Below are 19,728 nucleotides of genomic sequence, written 5' to 3'. Positions count from 1 at the left end.
TCCAGCTCAAAGAGGAATACAAGAGTGCAAGATGTTGTTAGATGCCTTGAAATATGAAGAGTACCGTTGGGAGGTTATAAGAGACTTCAAAATGGTGGCTTTCCTGATGGGTCTCCAAAGCGGCTTTACCAAGTACCCTTGTTATCTTTGCCTTTGGGACAGAAGAACTACTCATTTTTAATGTGTCTATTGTCTCACTGGTGTAATTCTAGAATAAATGAATGCTATTATTGCATTATATGTCGTTTTGTATCTACTTTGTTCAAGTCAAACTTGCTACTTTGTCCCTATGAGAATGGGTAAATTTAAAAAATGTCATTATCCTGGACACAAAAGCAAAATTAGAAATGAATATAAGTATTTTTTTCATGTTTTCTAGACATAAGCAAATAAGAAATAACAGTTTCAACTCTAGGACAAAAGCTTTGTTACACGGTGAATTATCATTCTTGTTACAGTTTATGGTGGACAAGTTTGACAAGTTGTAGTGCAGCAGTAGTCATTAGATCCTATATAGGACATTAGTTCCTCAGCTTCCTAGACACGTGCATGTGGTTCTTTCAGACACACTTATGTTAAGCTGGCCTCTCACTGTGTTTTAATGTGTGTATTATTCTAATAAAATCAGTTACACTATAATTTTAATTTCGCAATATATCATGATGATTGTACACAGAATAGTGTAATTGTCGTTATTTGTTTCATGTGAAGCATTGCAAGATACAACATATTAGACTGAAACCTATTTATAATACCTACTTATGGATATGGATGAAAAAATAAATCTGCAAATAATTAAAGTGGGATTTTTTTTACAGAAATACATATTTTGCCCTTTAAATTTGTTCGAGATTCAGGAGCACATTTGTAAAGCTTCCATGTAGTTTTATGTCACAGCCAGCAGAGCTACAACATGACAGTGAATCATTAGGTTATTTGTTTAACAAGTCTCGTAAAAAAAATTGTTTGTGGAAATTTTTAGTTTGGTAATACTTGTAATGAACAATTTCAAAAATATTTGCAAGCATACGAAAAATACACATGGACAGAATGAACAGAATGAGAGATGATAAGCGTGGCAGGATGAAAGTGAAGATGAAAGCAAGAGCAACTGCCTGGAGTGGAAATAATTATCTATTTTGCTGTGTGCTGCCAATACAGGACTAAAATTTGTCACTCCATATTATTTGGTGTTTTGATTAATTTTCTTATTGTTTTTACAAAACTACAGTTTTATTTTTCTTTTACTGTTATCATCTTACGTTCCTAACTGTTCAATAGTTTCAGGCACAGAGAAACCATTAGGGCCACTCACTTGCATGGCAGCATTCACAGGGAGTGTTGCTAAAGAAGTAGTCTACATTATATCACTAGCCTATAATATATATTTGAAAGAGTGGTGCTACAACCCTTACATCAAGGCTCATGAAGACACCTTTATATTTACACAGTGTAAGTATAGGTATACATATTATCCGTGTTTTGAGCTGCACACTCCTACACGACCCGGCCATTCAAGCACCACACTGATGAGTAGCCTACCTACTCCTTTTATAATAAACACCAAAGAAGCATGCATATAACATTTTACAAAAAGCTATATCTGTGCTGCATGTGAGTGACATAAGCGAGCAATGGATATACGCAGCATGAGTTTCCTGGCTGGCCAGAAGTTACGAACACCAACATTTAAACTCCCTATCTCCCGTTTAACTTCATTAAACTCAAATAGATTAAATTAAATTGGCCTTGCCTCAACTTGTGTGTCTCCCCGCTCCCGGAATTACTATTCTTAAGGCGTACGTACGTACCATGCATATCATATGAGACTTAAAATAATGTAGTCAAGGTTATAGGTGAGCGCGAGTCGCCAATATCTATTAATGAAGGATGCAGTATGCGCATGTGCATGACGTTCAAGAAGATGCCGTATACTCCTTCTCCTTTACTGGCAGCTACTGAAGACAATGGATGTCGTTAAAATGTGGTAGTATAAGTAATGTTTCGTGATTTCCTGTTTACCATTCTGCATCATCCTGTTTACGTCACAGTTATAGTTCGTCCGGCCCCTCCGTTTCCCGAATCTATATATGGCAGTGCAGTCAGTGTGCTGTGTGCCGCAGGACTGTGTGGATGTTCGTAATATACGTTAAGAAAATGTGCCGTGGAGAAAACAGAATAACAAGAGTTTATTTACTTTTTGAACAAGTTATTCTTTAAGAAAATTACAAACGCGATATATTTAACTGTCTTACGCAAGTGTTTGTAAACCAGTCCAAGAATAAGAAACAATCTTCAAGAATGAGGACGCATTACCGATATATATATTTTTTTTCTTTACAATATTCGTATAAATCTATAACTTGAATCATTTGAATTCCGAAAGTCTCTTTGTGCTAGCCCTTGTCTCGTAGGCTACCTACGAAAGCGGCTTGATCAGGTTACCGACTTACGTGCTTTGTCTAACATCCGCGCAATGTTGCTTCATTTTTTACTGTGATGTGCGTAAGCTGCAGAAGTCCTTAGATTACACACAACAAGGGAAAAACACATGGAAGAGTGTTCAGTCTTCCTTGGGTAAGTATTTGCCGGTGTACAGTCACCATGGACACACCTGCCCAAAGTTACCAGAATCTGTGCCCTCCATTCGGTTTAGCCAAACATGATTTGAGGCAATAATATTATTGTAAAGGCATAATATCTATCGCTGTTGTATGGAGGGCGAAAGAAGTAGAACATAAAGGAGTCAAATGGGAGATGAACAAGGATATGTATATCACCACAATTTGACATACACACTAGAGGTGTATCGGATATCCGCATCCGCATCCGCATCAGCGGAACATTCGCATATTTTTCACATCCGCATCCGCATCCGTAGTTGTGATAATCTGAACATCCGCGTCCGCCTCCGCATCCGCATTTATAGGGAAATATATATCCGCATCCGCATTCGCATCCGCACTCAACAGAGGATGTGTGGATACGGATGTTTTCTATGCATTGCACAACCTATAGATTATAAAGTAATATATGGACACGCAGTCACAGACTCGCAGAGTACTGCCTAGTGCTTACAGAGTTAGAGTTCAGACAGAGCTTAGAAATGTGGAGTAAATTTATTGATGTGTGTCTACGAGTAGTAAATTAATTATCTAGTAAAACTAAAGCAAATAATATCACGTATTCATTTCCTTTCAAACGTAATGTGTCTAGAATTTAGGGGAAGGACAGGAGGAGGGAGCGAATTTTACAGTGACTATGAAGTACAAATACATAGTAAATGAATAGCAAGAAGAGAGAGAGAGAGAGAGAGAGAGAGAGAGAGAGAGAGAGAGAGAGAGAGATTGTAATGCGCGTGTCGTGTGGCTGAGTAATGCCGTACATTGGAGTCATAGACCTTATTCCCACTTCACATGATAAAATTCAGTGCTTCTTCCTTAAATACATTTATTGCGAATGTTTCCATAATTATACAAATAATAATATTGAAAAATATGAACCGATAGCGCTGAGCTCTTCTTTTTGAATGAGTTTTCCTGTCGTCACCTGTGTCCCTTGATATAGTAAGTTGCCGATGAAAACATTTTCACAGAGGAAGTGTAATATTAGCTTTTGCTTTATCATTATTATTATTACTGTTAAAGAGGATTTTTCGATGTATTTCTTACTAGAAATTAATGCAATGAAGCATTATAATACAGTAATTTTCTTTTCACATTTGCTAAGCATTTCGAAAATTTACAATATTGATCCATAAGTTGTAACCTGGCGTTCTGAACATAAGTCCTACATAGAACATCGGCAGGTCATCAGTTTGGTAAGAGTTTGCCTTCGAAGTAAGAAGTACTGCTTCTTCCTTGCTTGCTCCTCGCTGATAAACAGTTTGCCTGTGGTTGGGTTTAAAAGGATATTATAATCAAGTTTACAAAGCCTTATTGCTCTGTTTGCTGACTGCTATAGCAGTTGAAAAATGACGTCACATAGCAGTGAAGTGTGGAAATATTTCATGAGCAAGTCAAGTGACCTCGCACAGTGTCTGTTGTGCAAGAAAGATTATTCACGAAAGGGACGTGGAACTACATCTTTGAAAAACCACTTGACATCAGTGCATAAAGAACAATTTAAAGAGTTAATGGCAAAAGAGAGAAAGAAGTTGGAAGAAAAATGAATATAGAAAAAACACCTTTGCAAAAAGCAAAGACAAATGCTAAGCAAAGGAATGTTGCTGAGTATTTTCAGAGTGCAAAATTATGGGATGCTTTTAACCCTAAGGCAAATAAACTGGATAAATGCATAGCAGAAATGTTTGTCATGGATGAATTAAATGGATGAATTAAATACTTTCAAAAAGAGAAGTACCAACTGTTATGACGCCATTCGAACTCATTTGGCAGTATTTTGGCTCTCCCACCTTGTCTTTATTTGTTACTTCTCCTGCTGTGTCTGCATGATCTGACACTGAAGCAGACTTTTTTTGTCCTCTTGGTCAGAGCGTTTGACGTAAAAACATCCGCATCCGCATCCGCAGCCGCGAGGATGTCATATTTTGATATCAGCATCCGCATTTCCATCCGCATTTTAGCAGAGACTGGTATCCGCATCCACATTTGCATCCGCAAAATGACATCTGCATATACATCCGCATCCGCGGATGTCTAGAATTCGACATCCGATATCTTTTATACTCACACACACTGCAACTTTATTTCCGGTGTCCAGGGTTGCCAACTCGGATTTTCAAATGTCGCTAGATTTGTACTTAAAAGTAGCTAAAATGTCGCTAAACCTCCATGGAAAGTAGCTAACTATAATCCCCCCCACGTCACTTTAGTAATTTGACGGAAATAATAACTTCATAAATAACGCTAAATAAAATGTATTCTGAGAAATTACTAAAAACTGATTGTTTAATATGCACACTTACCACTTAAAATTCCATAGTGATTGCATCCCAGTCCTCTTCGTAGTCGTCAGCAGTGTGAGCAGATGTAGAGCCGGAATTGTGTAAAGTGCTTGGTTGTATGCCTCCACAATCCCTATCTTTCTTAAAACATCACTTGGAAGTTCATAATTTGCACAACAGGTGTGTCTTGACACTCCTCTTTTGAAAGAGTTTAAGTCATAGGCAGGTGGAAATACAGACACAGGTAGAGAGTTCCAGAGTTTACCAGTGTAGGGAATGAAGGAGTGAAGATACTGGTTAACTCTTGCATTAGGAAGATGGACAGAATAGGGATGAGAAGAAGTAGAGAGTCTTGTGCAGCGAGGCCGCAGGAGGGGGAAGGCATGCAGTTAGCAAGTTCAGAAGAGCAGACAGCATGAAAACAGCGGTAGAAGACAGATAAAGATGCAACATTGCGGCGGTGACTTAAAGAATCAAGACAGTCAGTTAGAGGAGAAGAGTTGATAAGACGAAAAGCTTTAGATTCCACCTTGTTTAGTAAAGCTGTGTGTGGATCCCCCAGACATGAGAGCCATACTCCATACACGGGCGGATAAGGCCCTTGTACAGAGCAAGCAGCTGGGAGGGAGAGAAAATGGACGAAGACGCCATAGGACACCTAACTTCTTGGAAGCTGATTTAGCAAGAGTAGAGATGTGAAATTTCCAGTTTAGATTTTTAGTGAAGGATAGACCGAGTGTGTTTAATGTAGAGGAGAGGGAAGTTGAGTGTTATTGAAGAAGAGAGGATAGTTGTCTGGAAGGTTATGTCGAGTAGATAGTTGTAGAAATTGAGTTTTTGAGGCATTGAACAAAACCAGGTTTTCTCTGCCCCAATCAGAAACAAGTGAAAGATCAGAAGTTAGGCGTCCTATAGCATCTCGCCTTGAGTCATTTAATTGTTGTTGGGTTGGGCGTCTGTTGAACGCTGTTGAATAATGCAGGGTGGTATCATCAGCATAGGAGTGGATAGGGCATTGAGTCAGATTTAGGAGATCATTGATGAATAATAGAAAGAGAGTGGGTGATAGGACAGAACCCTGTGGAACACCACTGTTGATAGTTTTAGGGAAGAACAGTGACCGTCTACTACAGCAGCAATAGAACGATCGGAAAGGAAACTGGAGATGAAGGTACAGAGAGAAGGATAGAATCCGTAGGAGGGTAGTTTAGAAATTAAAGATTTGTGCCAGACTCTATCGAAGGCTTTCGATATGTCAAGGCCGACAGCAAAGGTTTCACCGAAGTCCCTAAAAGAGGATGACCAAGATTCAGTTAGGAAAGTAAGAAGATCACCAGTAGATCTGCCTTTACGGAAACCATACTGGCAATCAGAGAGAAGGTTGTGAGCTGATAGATGCCTCATTATCTTCCTATTAAGGATAGACTCAAAGGCTTTAGAAAGGCAGGAAATCAAAGCTATAGGGCGGTAGTTAGAAGGATTGGAGTGGTCACCTTTTTAGGGACAGGTTGAATGTGAGCAAACTTCCAGCAAGAAGGATAAATAGAAGTAGAGAGACACAGATGAAAGAGTTTGACCAGGCAGTGAGCGAGTTCGGAAGCACAGTTTTTGAGAACAACAGGAGGGACTCCATCCGGACCGTAAGCATTTCTGTCTTTTTAGTCCGTATTTTATTGCAAGAATTGCCTTTAGTGTAGATAGTTTCATTTTGTTGCGCAATTTTGATTTCACAAAATTCATATTACTAAATATTCGCTATACATCTGCGTTGGAATGCGGCAGAGATAAGGCAGCCAATGCAATTTCAGCCAGATCCTGGTAAAGGTTTTCACCTGCTGCATCTCTGTAGTTGGCCACTTCTGACCACAATTTTATGGTGTTAGATGTTTCTGTCCACAATACGTGATGCAGTTTTTTCCACTGGAAATCAATCTTAGTAATAGTGCTGGCATCTTCTGTAAATAAGTGTGCCAAATCAACTATATGTGATTTAATGGGCTTCAAGCATTCGTCAGCACTCAGCAGAGAAATAGACTGTAGTACACGAATGTTGTCAGGTAACCGCTGACTAAGCTGTTTTATAAGTTCAACAACAAAGTTTATGCACCTCTCTCGTACATTGCGCTCAAGTTGCGGGGAAAATTTGCATTGTTCCATTTTCTTTTCAAATTCAAAGCCCAAGTATGGCCTGGGATCCAAATGTTCTTCAATAATCTTGCAGTCACATATTTTTTTCCTGGGGTTAGTATCTTAGACCCCAACGAATCAATCAGTAACACTAAATCCTTCAACAGTTTTGTTGGGTCCTGCGTTTCTGCTTCAAAGGACAAGTTTACAGCTTGAACCTCTGCAAGCAATGGCTTAAGAAATAACAGAAGAGCATGATTTTGTTCATCATCTAACATGGAATGCAAAAGTTCCGCTGTGTAACATCTCTCTTGTAACTTTGCTACCTGGAAGTGGGTCTTCAGTTCAAGCCACTGCTGTAGAATTCTCGCTACAGCACGTTCAATAGATAACCAGCGGGTCTGACTTAATTGTATCAGTTTCAAAGGTGGTACACCGTCATTAATAGTTTCATACAATTCTTTGTATTTGATCTGACGGACAGAAGAATGACAGAACCAGTTGTATATCTCCTTGATCATGAATTCAAAATGCCGCGGCATTTTCTCGCGTGCAGCATGTGACACAGCAAGCTGTAGGGAGTGACACACACATCTGATTAGTTGTAGGTGTGGGACTTCAGCTTTCAACCTAGCGAACACTCCGCTGTTAATCCCAGTCATTACTGACGCATTGTCAGTTCCAAGTGCGAGTAAATTCTGCAGGTCTAATCCATTATCTCGTATTGCTTTTTTTCACTGCCTCACAAATTGCTTCGGCATTGCACTCACGCAGTTCCACTAAATCCAAAAAGGTAACCACAATACATTTCATTGCATTTGAGTAGTATCTAATCACAATTCCAAGCATCTTTGAGACGGAAACATCGTTGCTTTCATCGATGATTAAACTGAATTTTCTATCACCAATATCAGTTTTCAAATTTTCTGTGAAATGAGGCGCAAGAATATTGCATATTATTCCTGAACACTTTGACCTTTTTAACTTCAGTTCTGTATATAACTTATATATCACTATATCACTATATCACGGGACACCGGCGGTGTCCCGTGATATAGTGTGACTGTGACAAAGTATTTAGATGCGTCTTCTGCGCATGCGCGATCCGGGAGTAGACGACGCCGCGGCCTGCTGTGACAAAGTATGGCATGGAAACATCCAACGGGATTTTGGAGAAGGTATGACATACATTTCAAGGCCCATGTTTAGTGTATCATTGAAAAATGAGCTATATTAACACTGTTTTCAGTCACAGCATATTTTAGGCCACCCATATCAAACAAATAGTGATATTTCTGCTCTTTGGTTCTTTTTCTACCATAGTGAGGCACTAGTCTTTCCACCGATACATGCTGAAAGCCAATGGCTACTGTGATATTAAAAAAAAAAAATCGAATTGTTTAAATTCACACAATATCACTTGTCACATTGTCATAGCTATAGGCATGACATAATATATAGTGTCTGTCGTTCGCTCCCGGGCCGCGCATGCGCAAAAGACGCAACTAAACACTTTGTCACGGGCCACACTTTGGCATGTGACACCGGTACCATGGTTCATGCTTGGCTGCTGGTCCTACGCGTATCTCGGTATACCCTGTTATAATATGAGGATCTCTGGATTCACGGCACTCGCGATGGTAATTGGTAAGGTGATACTTCACCGACGAGCAGGGCTTCCATTTTAGGGTAAAATACCCTAAACTAGGGTAATTGGACCCTTCTTAGGGTAGTGTTTAGGGTAATGCATAAATTAGGGTAATTTTAGGGTAATCTGCCGTCCTATGGATAGGTGTGCTTGGAATGGAGCCAGTCTGGTGGCAGGCTGGTTTTCTTTCATGTTCGATTCATGTACACAATCATCCCCGTGACTTGTATCATCCCTTCCTCGCAAGTTGCGAGGACGAGTCCACACAGAACAGCCGCAGTAGTGGATGTAGTGCTATTTTAAAACTGTATACCAGCTGGAATCTACGTGAAGGTGGCCTCTTCCCATAATCATAAGGAATAACTTCATTTCCATTCTATAAGGTAATTTGTTTTATATATATTGTTATGACGAGGGTCATGCAGCTGTGTGTGTTGTCGTCTGGAGTTGTGTGGTATGTGGCGTGTGTGCTGATGAGGCGAGCTTCGTATGTGTGGCATGTCGGGTGGGTGTTGACATGTCGGTTGGTGACAGTGTGCTGGGTGATGAGGATGATAATGAGGACGTTGATGATGATGCCAGTGATGTTGATGATGATAATGTTGGTGATGAGGGTGATGATGTTACACTGTTCCACTGTGGTGGTATTGGTGGTTATTTGAGAGGAGGTGGAGAAGGAGGGTGTTGCTAACTTCTCGATTGGTGCCTACAATCTCTCCCATTTAACGATGTTACCTGCGAATAAGTGACACTTTTTACTTCGACAATCTAGGGTAAAACACTCGAATCTAGGGTAAAATCGACAAAAATGTAGGGTAAGATTTCATCAACTCATGGAAGCACTGCCGACGAGGGAGTAGTTAGTCTTTCCCCGGCGGGCGCGACGGTATGGTGTGCGGCGTGTGAAAGGTCACAGTTTTACATTCATCATGACGTGGAGCTATCATAAGTGTTAAATCATGCTGGCATGATCCTCAACACCCGGCTGTATTACGCACGCACGCACGCACGTACACTTGAAAAGAATGCAAGAAAAGCATTGCTCTTGATCCCACACTTGACGGCTTTTCCTGTTTACCTTCTTGGTGGATTACCATCTTTGCATCGTGTTCATCTTTGTGCATGACTCGTCACATTTCAAATGCCACATGTTACGATCTATTTCACTTTGTGTAATCTTAATCACATCTTTCAGATTCTTATATTGCTTTCTTCTTATATTTTGCAGCAATGAGGTGGAGAAATTTTATCCGTGTTAGAAGCAGCGCCGGTCAAAATCACGACCTAGACGCAATGGCAGCAAAGGTAATAATATATATAAAATTATGTGGTACACATACATCTTGGATGCTGCTCTTCTTCTCATTATATACACAACATGCAATATTATGAAGGAGGTAGTGAACCTTAGCACAGTGATCACTATTGGCCACGGTGGTGTTTCGGTGCACACAAGACAGCACCAACTGCCAGTATGAAGGTGAGGGAGGGTGAGGGCTCCGTGGCGAGGTTTGAGGTTTGGGGCGAGATTCAAGGTCTTATTGTTTCACTCCGTCGTGATCACGTGACCCTGTGGATGACCCTCCAACGTAAGATAAGGACGAAATGTAGCGCAAAGCTTTGCCTTCAAAATACACGGTTAATGTTTTTTTTTTCTTATGTACGTACAAAGTTGCATCGTCTTGTTAGGATGCAGTACATAGAATACTTATGTTTCTTGGCTTTCCCACAGGCACAGACACTCACACTCGACATGTTGCACAATTCCTCCAGCTACTAGATATAAATACTATATATTTTATATTTATCTAATGAAACACATTAAAACAAAACATAACTGATATGTCGCCAGCAAACTAACAACGGTTACACAATTTACTTTTCCTTCCCAGTGATAATAATTGCAATATATCAATCTTCTATGAATATTCGTTTACAAAATAGACAAGGTGTAATTTCAATCATCAATATTTCTTTGTTTTTCGCAAAAGAAAACATGTCTAATGTCTATCTGCTCTATATAGACTCACGCAATCACCACTCAATAAAGAAACACACATGACGTCCCACCGCTTCAAATTTATCCCTCAATATTAAGTTAGAAAAAACACACATTCATGTCAGCGTCACATTCAGCTTAAATTCACTGAGAAAAGGCACACACAATGGGACGCAACACTACTCAATATCAAACTTAAACAACAAATGCATTTACCAAAATCCTATTATTGATCTTTTTTTTTTTATGCAGGATGGGTAACTCGTCAAAGGCAACAAAAATGGAAAAAGGCCCACTGCTACTTATTCATTATATACGTCAATGATTTGAGGACTGCATTACAACTCGAAACTACATGACTACATGTCGCCGCGCGGCCGTCCTCTCCTTTCTCTCTCTCTCTCTCTCTCTCTCTCTCTCTCTCTCTCTCTCTCTCTCTCTCTCTCTCTCTCTCTCTCTCTCATAATTACTCCACACCTCTTTTTGCAAACCCTTCCACACAGAGAATCACAAACAAATAAACACATAAACAAATAAATACGTTGATGAAGTTATGATCTGTAAGTGCAGATTGGCTTGCAAACACACACACACACACACACACACACACACACACACACACACACACACACACACACACACACACACACACACACACACACACACACACACACACACACACACACACACACACACACACACACACACACACACACACACACACACACACACACACACACACACAGATAAAAATTTCATAACACACACACACACACACACACACACACACACACACACACACACTCTCTCTCTCTCTCTCTCTCTCTCTCTCTCTCTCTCTCTCTCTCTCTCTCTCTCTCTCTCTCTCTCTCTCTCTCTCTCTCTCTCTCTCTCTCTCTCTCTCTTTGATTCCCGCTTACACCCATCCACACAATTAAACTTGTTAAATACAACACCACCGCACTCCACTACACAACATCACATCACACCACACTAAACTACACAGCATGCTTGAAGTTTCGACCTACGAGTACCTACGTAAAACTCCACCGAGTCCTTACAAACCAGTCTGACACCCAGCACCCATCCTGCCGCGCTACGCTAACAATTTCCCATATTCAGTATAATTTCGAGGACGTTGTAGGTCTTTCCAGGTGATTTAAAGACTCGCTGTGTAGTAGATGAAGGATGGAAGGAGAGGAGAGTGAGAGGGAGGGGAAAGCAGTTGTTGAGAAGTGTCTGGGTGTCATTGCAAGATAGCTCGTATTCTCAAACACTTGTGTGCTTCTCCTCCACTATTTCAAAAGGCTTTATCTAAGCTTACACGAGTTTTTAATGGTTCTAGAGGCAGGGTGACAAGATTTCTACACTATTAACTGGAGAAACACTCTTGAAAACCTCGCTAATTATCTCAGTGCCTTGGGAAATAGTCATGGTGAGAGAGCAAAGCGTTTCTGAATACGAGCCTTAGGAAGACTATGCCTCGAGGATAAGAAATGACTTGAAATTGCTCGCTGTCCCATAGAGACTGGCGACACTGGTGGTGGTCGTGACAGTGGTGAGCGGCGTGGTTTACTTTCTTATGGGCATTAGTTACAACTACACCCAGCTGCCCCTGCCTCCTCCGTGAGTATTCGCATGTTCTGCGTGATTCCTCTTATGTTAACACACACTTGACTGTCATCACACTGGCACACGAATGCACTAGCTGGGTTCTCTTTCTTCCACAAGTAATATTTTGCACCTTCTTTCTTCTTCCCATATAACTACTGTAAGACTACTCGAGGAATAAATATGTAATGATTCTCTCTCTCTCTCTCTCTCTCTCTCTCTCTCTCTCTCTCTCTCTCTCTCTCTCTCTCTCTCTCTCTGTTTCACACACACACACACACACACACACACCCGGTAGCTCAGTGGTTAAAGCGCTGGCTTCACAAGCCAGAGGACCAGGGTTCGATTCCCCGGCCGGGTGGAGATATTTGGGTGTGTCTCCTCTCACGTGTAGCCCCTGTTCACCTAGCAGTGAGTAGGTACGGGATGTAAATCGAGGAGTTGTGACCTTGTTGTCCCGGTGTGTGGTGTGTGCCTGGTCTCAGGCCTATCCGAAGATCGGAAATAATGAGCTCTGAGCTCGTTCCGTAGGGTAACGTCTGGCTGTCTCGTCAGAGACTGCAGCAGATCAAACAGTGAATCACACACACACACACACACACACACACACACACACACTGCTTTGTCTCCGAATCTGAGGGAAAAGGTTCTGAAAGAAAATGTACATAAGGTCTGTATCTCCTATTTAGTATTCTAGGCTCATGTTGAAAAATGCTTAGTTCTTTTTTCTGGATAATATTCTCAAAGGGCACAGTAATGATTGGTTCAGTTATCACGTTTTTTTATGTTTTTTTTTTCCATTGGTGTGTAGAATCCTTGTGGAATTATACATAGGTAACATTGTTCAGACATTCAGACAAGTTGGAGGAGGAGGTGAAGAGAAACACAGGTGTAGGGAGGTGTAGGTTCGCTGATGCGAAGAGAAGCACCTGTGTTTCTCTCCAACTCCTCCTCCATAGGTAACATTATGAAAGCACTCTTGACAATTCCAGTAACTTCCACTACAGTATGGTAATAAGAATACAGTTGATGAAAAAAAATAATAGATATGTACAGTACGTGTAACAAGATTCTACCAGCCACAAGCATTATCAAATCTGATTTTGAGCATGCCTACCTTTTTGTCACTTCATTATAACGCAAAAAGAAGAAAATAATAATAATGCATGTTATAATTTCTTTTAAACTTTTGTCTTCCTTCACAGGCTTCCAAAAACTGCACTCCTACCCCTCGTGGCACAGATATCGGCCACGACCAGGCTGCCACCGTCACCATCCACTGTACAGCATCTCAAAGCCCCACCCAGTTCTCACGGACTTTCCCCCACCAATTCCTCTCCACCCATAACCCTAGCTCCTAAACTGTCCACGTTGTCACCCACTCCTTCCCCACTCGTCTTTCACAGCACCAGCACAACACTATTGCCTGGTGACTCTAACTTGCCTTATCCAAGCCTCACCCTAGAAAATATTACTGGTCCGCCCTCTAGTGTGTTCAAAGAGCCTAAACGTGAACGCAACGATGATGACTCCCACTTGAAGAAAATACTGTTCTGGAATGATGTGAGCAAATGTTTATAGTATAGTGTCAATTGGTTAAGAGAAAGACGAGATAAGAGTGACAATTTTTGCATCTATAGTATACTCTAGTTAATGAGGATTGAATAGCAGAGGAAAGCAGCACAGACTGTCTTTCAAACTGAACTTCCCAGACTGTAATGGAACCTTTCACGACTTTCATCCACATCGACTAATTTCTCTACAAGCTAACTTTGGATAGTGATGATGATGACGATTAGGGTTATAGTGATGATGATGATGATGATGATGATGATGGTGATGGTGATGATGATGACTAACATTTGATGAGAAACACTTTGCAGTCATAACACAAGTAATACGAAAAATAAGAATGTTTTTAATGCTGTTATTATTATCATTATTATTATTATTATTATTGTTATTATTATTGTGGTTATTATTATTACTATTATTGTTGTTGCTGCTATCATCATCGTTATCATCATCAATATCGTCGTCTCAACTATAAGAAATGACTAATAGCTATTCCGCATCCTCGTCTTTGTTTGCCAGGATTATTACAACAAGCACTTTGGGTTTGGTTTCGGCCGCGAGCCCTTCCTGGCGGCCGGGTGCCGCGTCAACACGTGCACCACCACAGGGGACAGGACGCGCTACCCACTCGAGAAGATTGATGCGGTGATTTGGCACTTCAGGTCCAGCGACAGATCCTTGCCACCGTTCAGGTGATGGCAATTCTCTGATGCGTAAGGCTAGCGGTTTCTCATACACCTGTGAATGTATCCGTTCAATCAACTAATGACATTACAAAGTAGTACGAGTTCTTATCATCTTGTTGAGATGCAATGGCGTGGTTAAGGGAGAAGGGGCGCTTTGGGGCAGCACTTTTGGTCTTCACAGTTGTCAGTTTTACGTTATTAGACCTGTGTGTGCTATTGGTAATTAGGCCTCGGCACATATTCGCGATACACACAGACCTAAATGCGTCTTTATTCAATAAAACATCTAATTTGGCCTGAATATGTATGTGTGTGTGTGTGTGTGTGTGTGTGTGTGTGTGTGTGTATATATATATATATATATATATATATATATATATATATATATATATATATATATATATATATATATATATATATATATATATATATATATCACTTTATTATTGGTCTCAAATAGACGGCAATGTATGTACTATGTGCATGTGTAAATGAGCGTAAATGTGCTGCACTTGTTGCCAGGTCCCCGCACACCCGCTACGTGATGTGGCTGATGGAGTCACCTGCGTACCTTTACGGAGACCTTCATGAATACAACAAGGTCTTCAACTGGACCTTCACCTATAGGCTGGACTCAGATTTCCTTTTACGGTCAGTAAAATGATAAATATACGTACTTTGAGATAAAAGATAACACAATACTGTGAACCGTCTTTTTTTATTCAGAAAGAGGGAATGGGAGGGGATGCCGGCACACACGTGGGAAAGGGGATAAAAATACTAATTAAAACAAATATTCTGTTCTTGCAATTACGGAATGACTATTACATCTGTTATAGTGCACAACCTTAAGTCCTTTAATCCTTCATGTAACGATCTTTTTACAATATCTGACATTTAGCAGAGGCGTTGTGAGACATGGGGGGATACGCAGCACAATGGAGATGAGTGTGGCATGTTGCTTGGCTAATGACTAGGAGTTTGCAAGCTACATTTTCATTTTATCTTAGCTGTGCGGTAACATAATAATGATTGTTTGTATTTGACAGATACAACCAAGTGTTTCGTCGCCGTGATCCGCTGCCTCCCACAGACCGCAATTATGCTGCTGGGAAAACTAAACTCGCAGCCTGGTTTGTCTCCCATTGCACAACGGACTCGGGTAGGATCACGTAAGTAGATCGCAGCAAGACCACTAGAGTACGAGGCAGGAACTAGCCAGGAAAGTGTCGCCGGATCATGAACAGTGTAGGGACGCTCAAGCCCAGTGTGTAAAAGTCCCGTGTGGATTTTTATCAGCCGCTACATCCCTTCCGTTTCAGTAAATTGGTTATTTAGCATCCCCTCTTATTGGAACTACGTTTTCTCTCGCCTTCTCTCTGGAAATTATTTCTACTGGAAATCATTTTCTTTTCCGTCATAGCAAGTTTCTGTTTGGTCATCGTGTGATCCATTCTTTGGGATGTCCACCGCTGCACACCACTCCCTTCCGAAGCTTTATGGAATCGTGGATTATAAAGAGAGATTAATCAGTCAGTTTGATTTGTGGAAGCTTAATAATTAATAGTGCAAAAGTTGTTAAGTGTATACAGAAATGTTTCAACAGCAAACGATTTTTCTTTGTCTTCACAATTTGACATTTTTCTTTCTGCAGACTAACCAGGACGCTGCAGCAGTGGATTCCAGTGGACGTGTTTGGAGCTTGTGGACCGTTTGAGTGCCCAAGAAAACACACAAAAGAATGTTATGAAATGCTCAATGTCTCCTATAAATTCTATTTCTCTTTTGAGAACTCGCTGTGCCGCGACTACATCACAGAGAAGTTTTTCAACATTTTAAGGTATCAGTAACTTTGCTTTGATATACAGCCAGTGTCGTGTTAATAGTCGTGCAACATGCCACACTTTGCTTCCACTACTTCTAGTGCTCTCCACCACATACAAATCCTCTTTGATATGCTATGAGTCACCATCTCTCAGGTTTTGTGCGGAGAAACAACAGATCAGGACTTACGACTGAGGCAAAATGCAAGAACAAATTAAGTATGATGAAGGTTACTTGATTTCTGACAGCTAAGGTACTAAGAGTGCTGTGGGAATGTAACTGACTTATGAGAATGAAGCTTGCGCAGAACACTTAGTCTTTACAAGATTGTTATGTGGTTGCAACCTTCTAAATGTGAATTTCATGAGGACAGAACAAGAATCTTCTAAGCCAAACTCCTTGCCCTATCTATTCCTACGTTGATGATACCATCCTACACTTTCCGACGTCTTTTCAATCCTTCAGGAGGTTAACAGTTCCGGCAGGGACGCCACAGAACGCCTGACTTTTGATCATTCTAAGATTTCTGATTGGGGCAGAGAAAACTTAGTAGTGTTCAATGCCTCAAAAACTCATTTCCTCTATCTATTAACTCGACACAACTTTCCAGACAACTATCCCCTCTTCCTCAATGACACTCAACTGTCCTCCTCTTCTACACTGAATATCCTCAGTATATCCTTTACTCATAATCTAAACTGGAAACTTCACAACTCACCTCTTGCTAAAACAGATTCTATGAAGTTGAGCGTTTTACGGAGTCTTCTCCAGTTTTTCTAATCCCTCAACTAACTCTATACAAGGGCCTTATCGCCCATGCATGGAGTATTCTTCGCATATATGGGGGAGGAGGGTTTCACTCATACAGTTTTATCAAATAAGATGGAATAAAAAAAAAACTTTTGTCTTATCAACTCCTCTTCTCTGACTGACTGCCTTCAGCCTCTTTCTTACCACTGAAATGCTGCATCTCTTGCTATCTTTTACCGCTATATTTTCATGCTAACTGCTCTTCTAATCTTGCTAACTACATGCCTCCACTCCTCCTGCAGTCTCGCTGCACAAGGCTTTCTTCTTCCTCTCACCCCTACTCTGACTAACTCACTAATGCAAGAGTTAACCTGTCTTCTCAATCATCCATACCTTTATCTGGTAAACTCTGGAACTCCCTACCTATTTCTGTATTTCAAATTCATGAATTGTCTTCAATTAAGAGGGAGGTTTCAAGATATTAATCCCTTCTTTGTTAAGCTAAAACTCTCTTTGACCTGCAAGGGGACTGGGAACTTAGTGGGCCATTTATTTAGTTTTATGTTGCTCTTGGTCAACTTTCCCCTCTTGCATAAAAAAAAAAAAATTATGTTGGTAAACCTCAAGAGTTTGAAGAAATAGATGAATAATGTTCAATCTACTTTTGAGAATGCACCCTTCCTCCCTATCAAACATGAATATAACTCTCGCCGTGTCATCGCAGGCTGGACGTGGTGCCCGTGGTGTTTGGTCTGGGGAACTACTCTGTTATGGCGCCACCTCACTCCTACATAGACGCACTCAGCTTCCCATCAGTGAGTGCACTGGCCGCCTACCTCCTCTACCTCCACCACAATGACACCGCTTACAATGAGTATTTCAGGTGAAACACGTTTTCTTGTTCTCTTTTTGCAATTCAGAATCTGCTTTATAATGTGTGCATGGTTTATTTAGGTAACATTTGTGACATAGAAAACAAATTCTAATAGCATCCAATGTATCCCTTGAAAAGCTGTCGATAGTAAGACGAGGAAACTTAGGAAAATGCAACCCAAAGATACGAAGCTTTTTAACATTGACTTACATTCACGGGCACTGACCTGCATTGTGCACCGCAGGTGGAAGAGGTTTCACAAGCAATTCAGCATGTGGGCGTTGAGTTCGCAGGAGTACTGTTCTCTGTGTGAGCGCCTGCACACCGACAACACCACCAACACCTACGATATCTACAAATGGTATGTTGAAGACGCACACTGCAAGAGCAAAAATAGCCCAGACATATATGACTTTATTAATGCTGCTCCACGAACCAGCACCACGAATACTAGGAAGCTTCTTATCTATATTATGATAATGGTAATCCTTGAGAGGTTGTCTTAATGAGGCTGTTCAACTGTACCTTGGTATGGTATCCGTGTCACTCGTTTTGATGTGGTCAGACCAAACGCTTAGGATATATTCAATTTGTATTTTGCCCATTTGTGTACTTTTTTTTTCTTCATGGATCAACACACACACACACACACACACACACACACACACACACACACACACACACACACACACACACACACACACACACACACACACACACACACACACACACACACACACACACATGTTTGATATTAATTGGGGAAAAAAAACATAACAAAACAGGGAATTACGAGCTTGACTCAATTCTGTACAGTCACAAATTGTACTATATTCATGTACTTAAAAAAAAGAAAAAGAAAAAAAATAGCAATAGCACAAGTACGTAGTAGTAGTAGTAGTAGTAGTAGTAGTAGTAGTAGTAGTAGTAGTAGTAGTAGTAGTAGTAGTAGTAGTAGTAGTAGCAGCAGCAGCAGCAGCAGCAGCAGCAGCAGTAGTAGTAGTAGTAGTAGTAGTAGTAGTAGTAGTAGCAGCAGCAGTAATAGTAGTAGTAGTAGTAGTAGTAGTAGTAGTAGTAGTAGTAGTAGTAGCAGTAGCAGTAGTAGTAGTAGTAGTAGTAGTAGTAGTAGTAGTAGTAGTAGTAGTAGTAGTAGTAGTAGTAGTAGTAGTAGTAGTAGTTAATGGAGCACTTCTACCTTTTCTACACAAATGACAACGTATTGCTTAAGTACGCACCAGTATCATTGTTAAGTATATGATCTTAAAACCAACAACAGCATGATAGTTTTAACCCCTTCAGTACTGGGACGCATTTTTACCACAAGTTTTTAGTATGATTAGAAGCTTTTATTCGCATTAGGAAGTGTCTATGGAGGTCAGAAGATTATTTGCCAGAGTCTTCACTAATTTCATTCCCCACATAAGTTTCTGAAGCTGTGTAAAATCACCAAATAGTAAGCAGAATGAATATGAAGACGTACTGAAGTGGTTAAAATACTCTTGTGGTATGAGCGTAAATATTTCACTGTGTTAACGGAGATGTGTGCGATAGAATCTGTAGTTGGAGTGACAGTCGACAAGAATACACATCAAAAACACAACCGGGACCATGTTTTGAAATACTTGTTCTCTCAGGAAGATTATTTTCAGAGGACGCTGTTCATTTGATATGCATTGGCCAAGTGCAAGAGACAGGGTAAAAAAAAGAGGGGTGCCAGTCCCTAAAGAA

At 40.6% G+C, this 19,728-nt stretch overlaps 1 protein-coding gene across 5 annotated transcripts in view; it reads left to right on the top strand.

The window, feature by feature from the left end:
- LOC123506195 (alpha-(1,3)-fucosyltransferase C-like) overlaps nt 1-18,856 on the top strand; it is a 23,083-nt gene extending 4,227 nt beyond the window's left edge. Inside the window, exons 1-10 of one of the 5 annotated variants that reach the window (XM_045258114.1) lie at nt 1,305-1,452; nt 9,910-9,986; nt 12,206-12,306; nt 13,497-13,854; nt 14,386-14,558; nt 15,075-15,203; nt 15,602-15,724; nt 16,207-16,392; nt 17,851-18,009; nt 18,245-18,856. In XM_045258114.1, the coding sequence (XP_045114049.1) occupies nt 1,320-1,452; nt 9,910-9,986; nt 12,206-12,306; nt 13,497-13,854; nt 14,386-14,558; nt 15,075-15,203; nt 15,602-15,724; nt 16,207-16,392; nt 17,851-18,009; nt 18,245-18,506 (1,701 nt within the window). In that variant the 5' untranslated portion in view covers nt 1,305-1,319 and the 3' untranslated portion in view covers nt 18,507-18,856. Of the gene's footprint in view, nt 1-1,304; nt 1,453-2,091; nt 2,578-9,909; nt 9,987-12,205; nt 12,307-13,496; nt 13,855-14,385; nt 14,559-15,074; nt 15,204-15,601; nt 15,725-16,206; nt 16,393-17,850; nt 18,010-18,244 lie in introns of those variants that run through there. The other 4 variants (XM_045258116.1, XM_045258117.1, XM_045258115.1 and 1 more) reach the window with 4 other exon arrangements.
- Nucleotides 18,857-19,728: the final 872 nt, after the last annotated feature.

The sequence above is a fragment of the Portunus trituberculatus genome, chromosome 19 (genome assembly GCF_017591435.1).
Source record: "Portunus trituberculatus isolate SZX2019 chromosome 19, ASM1759143v1, whole genome shotgun sequence".
Taxonomy (NCBI): Eukaryota; Metazoa; Arthropoda; class Malacostraca; order Decapoda; family Portunidae; genus Portunus; species Portunus trituberculatus.
Note: the sequence above shows the minus strand (reverse complement) of the source record. Positions and strands in the feature narration are given on the sequence as shown.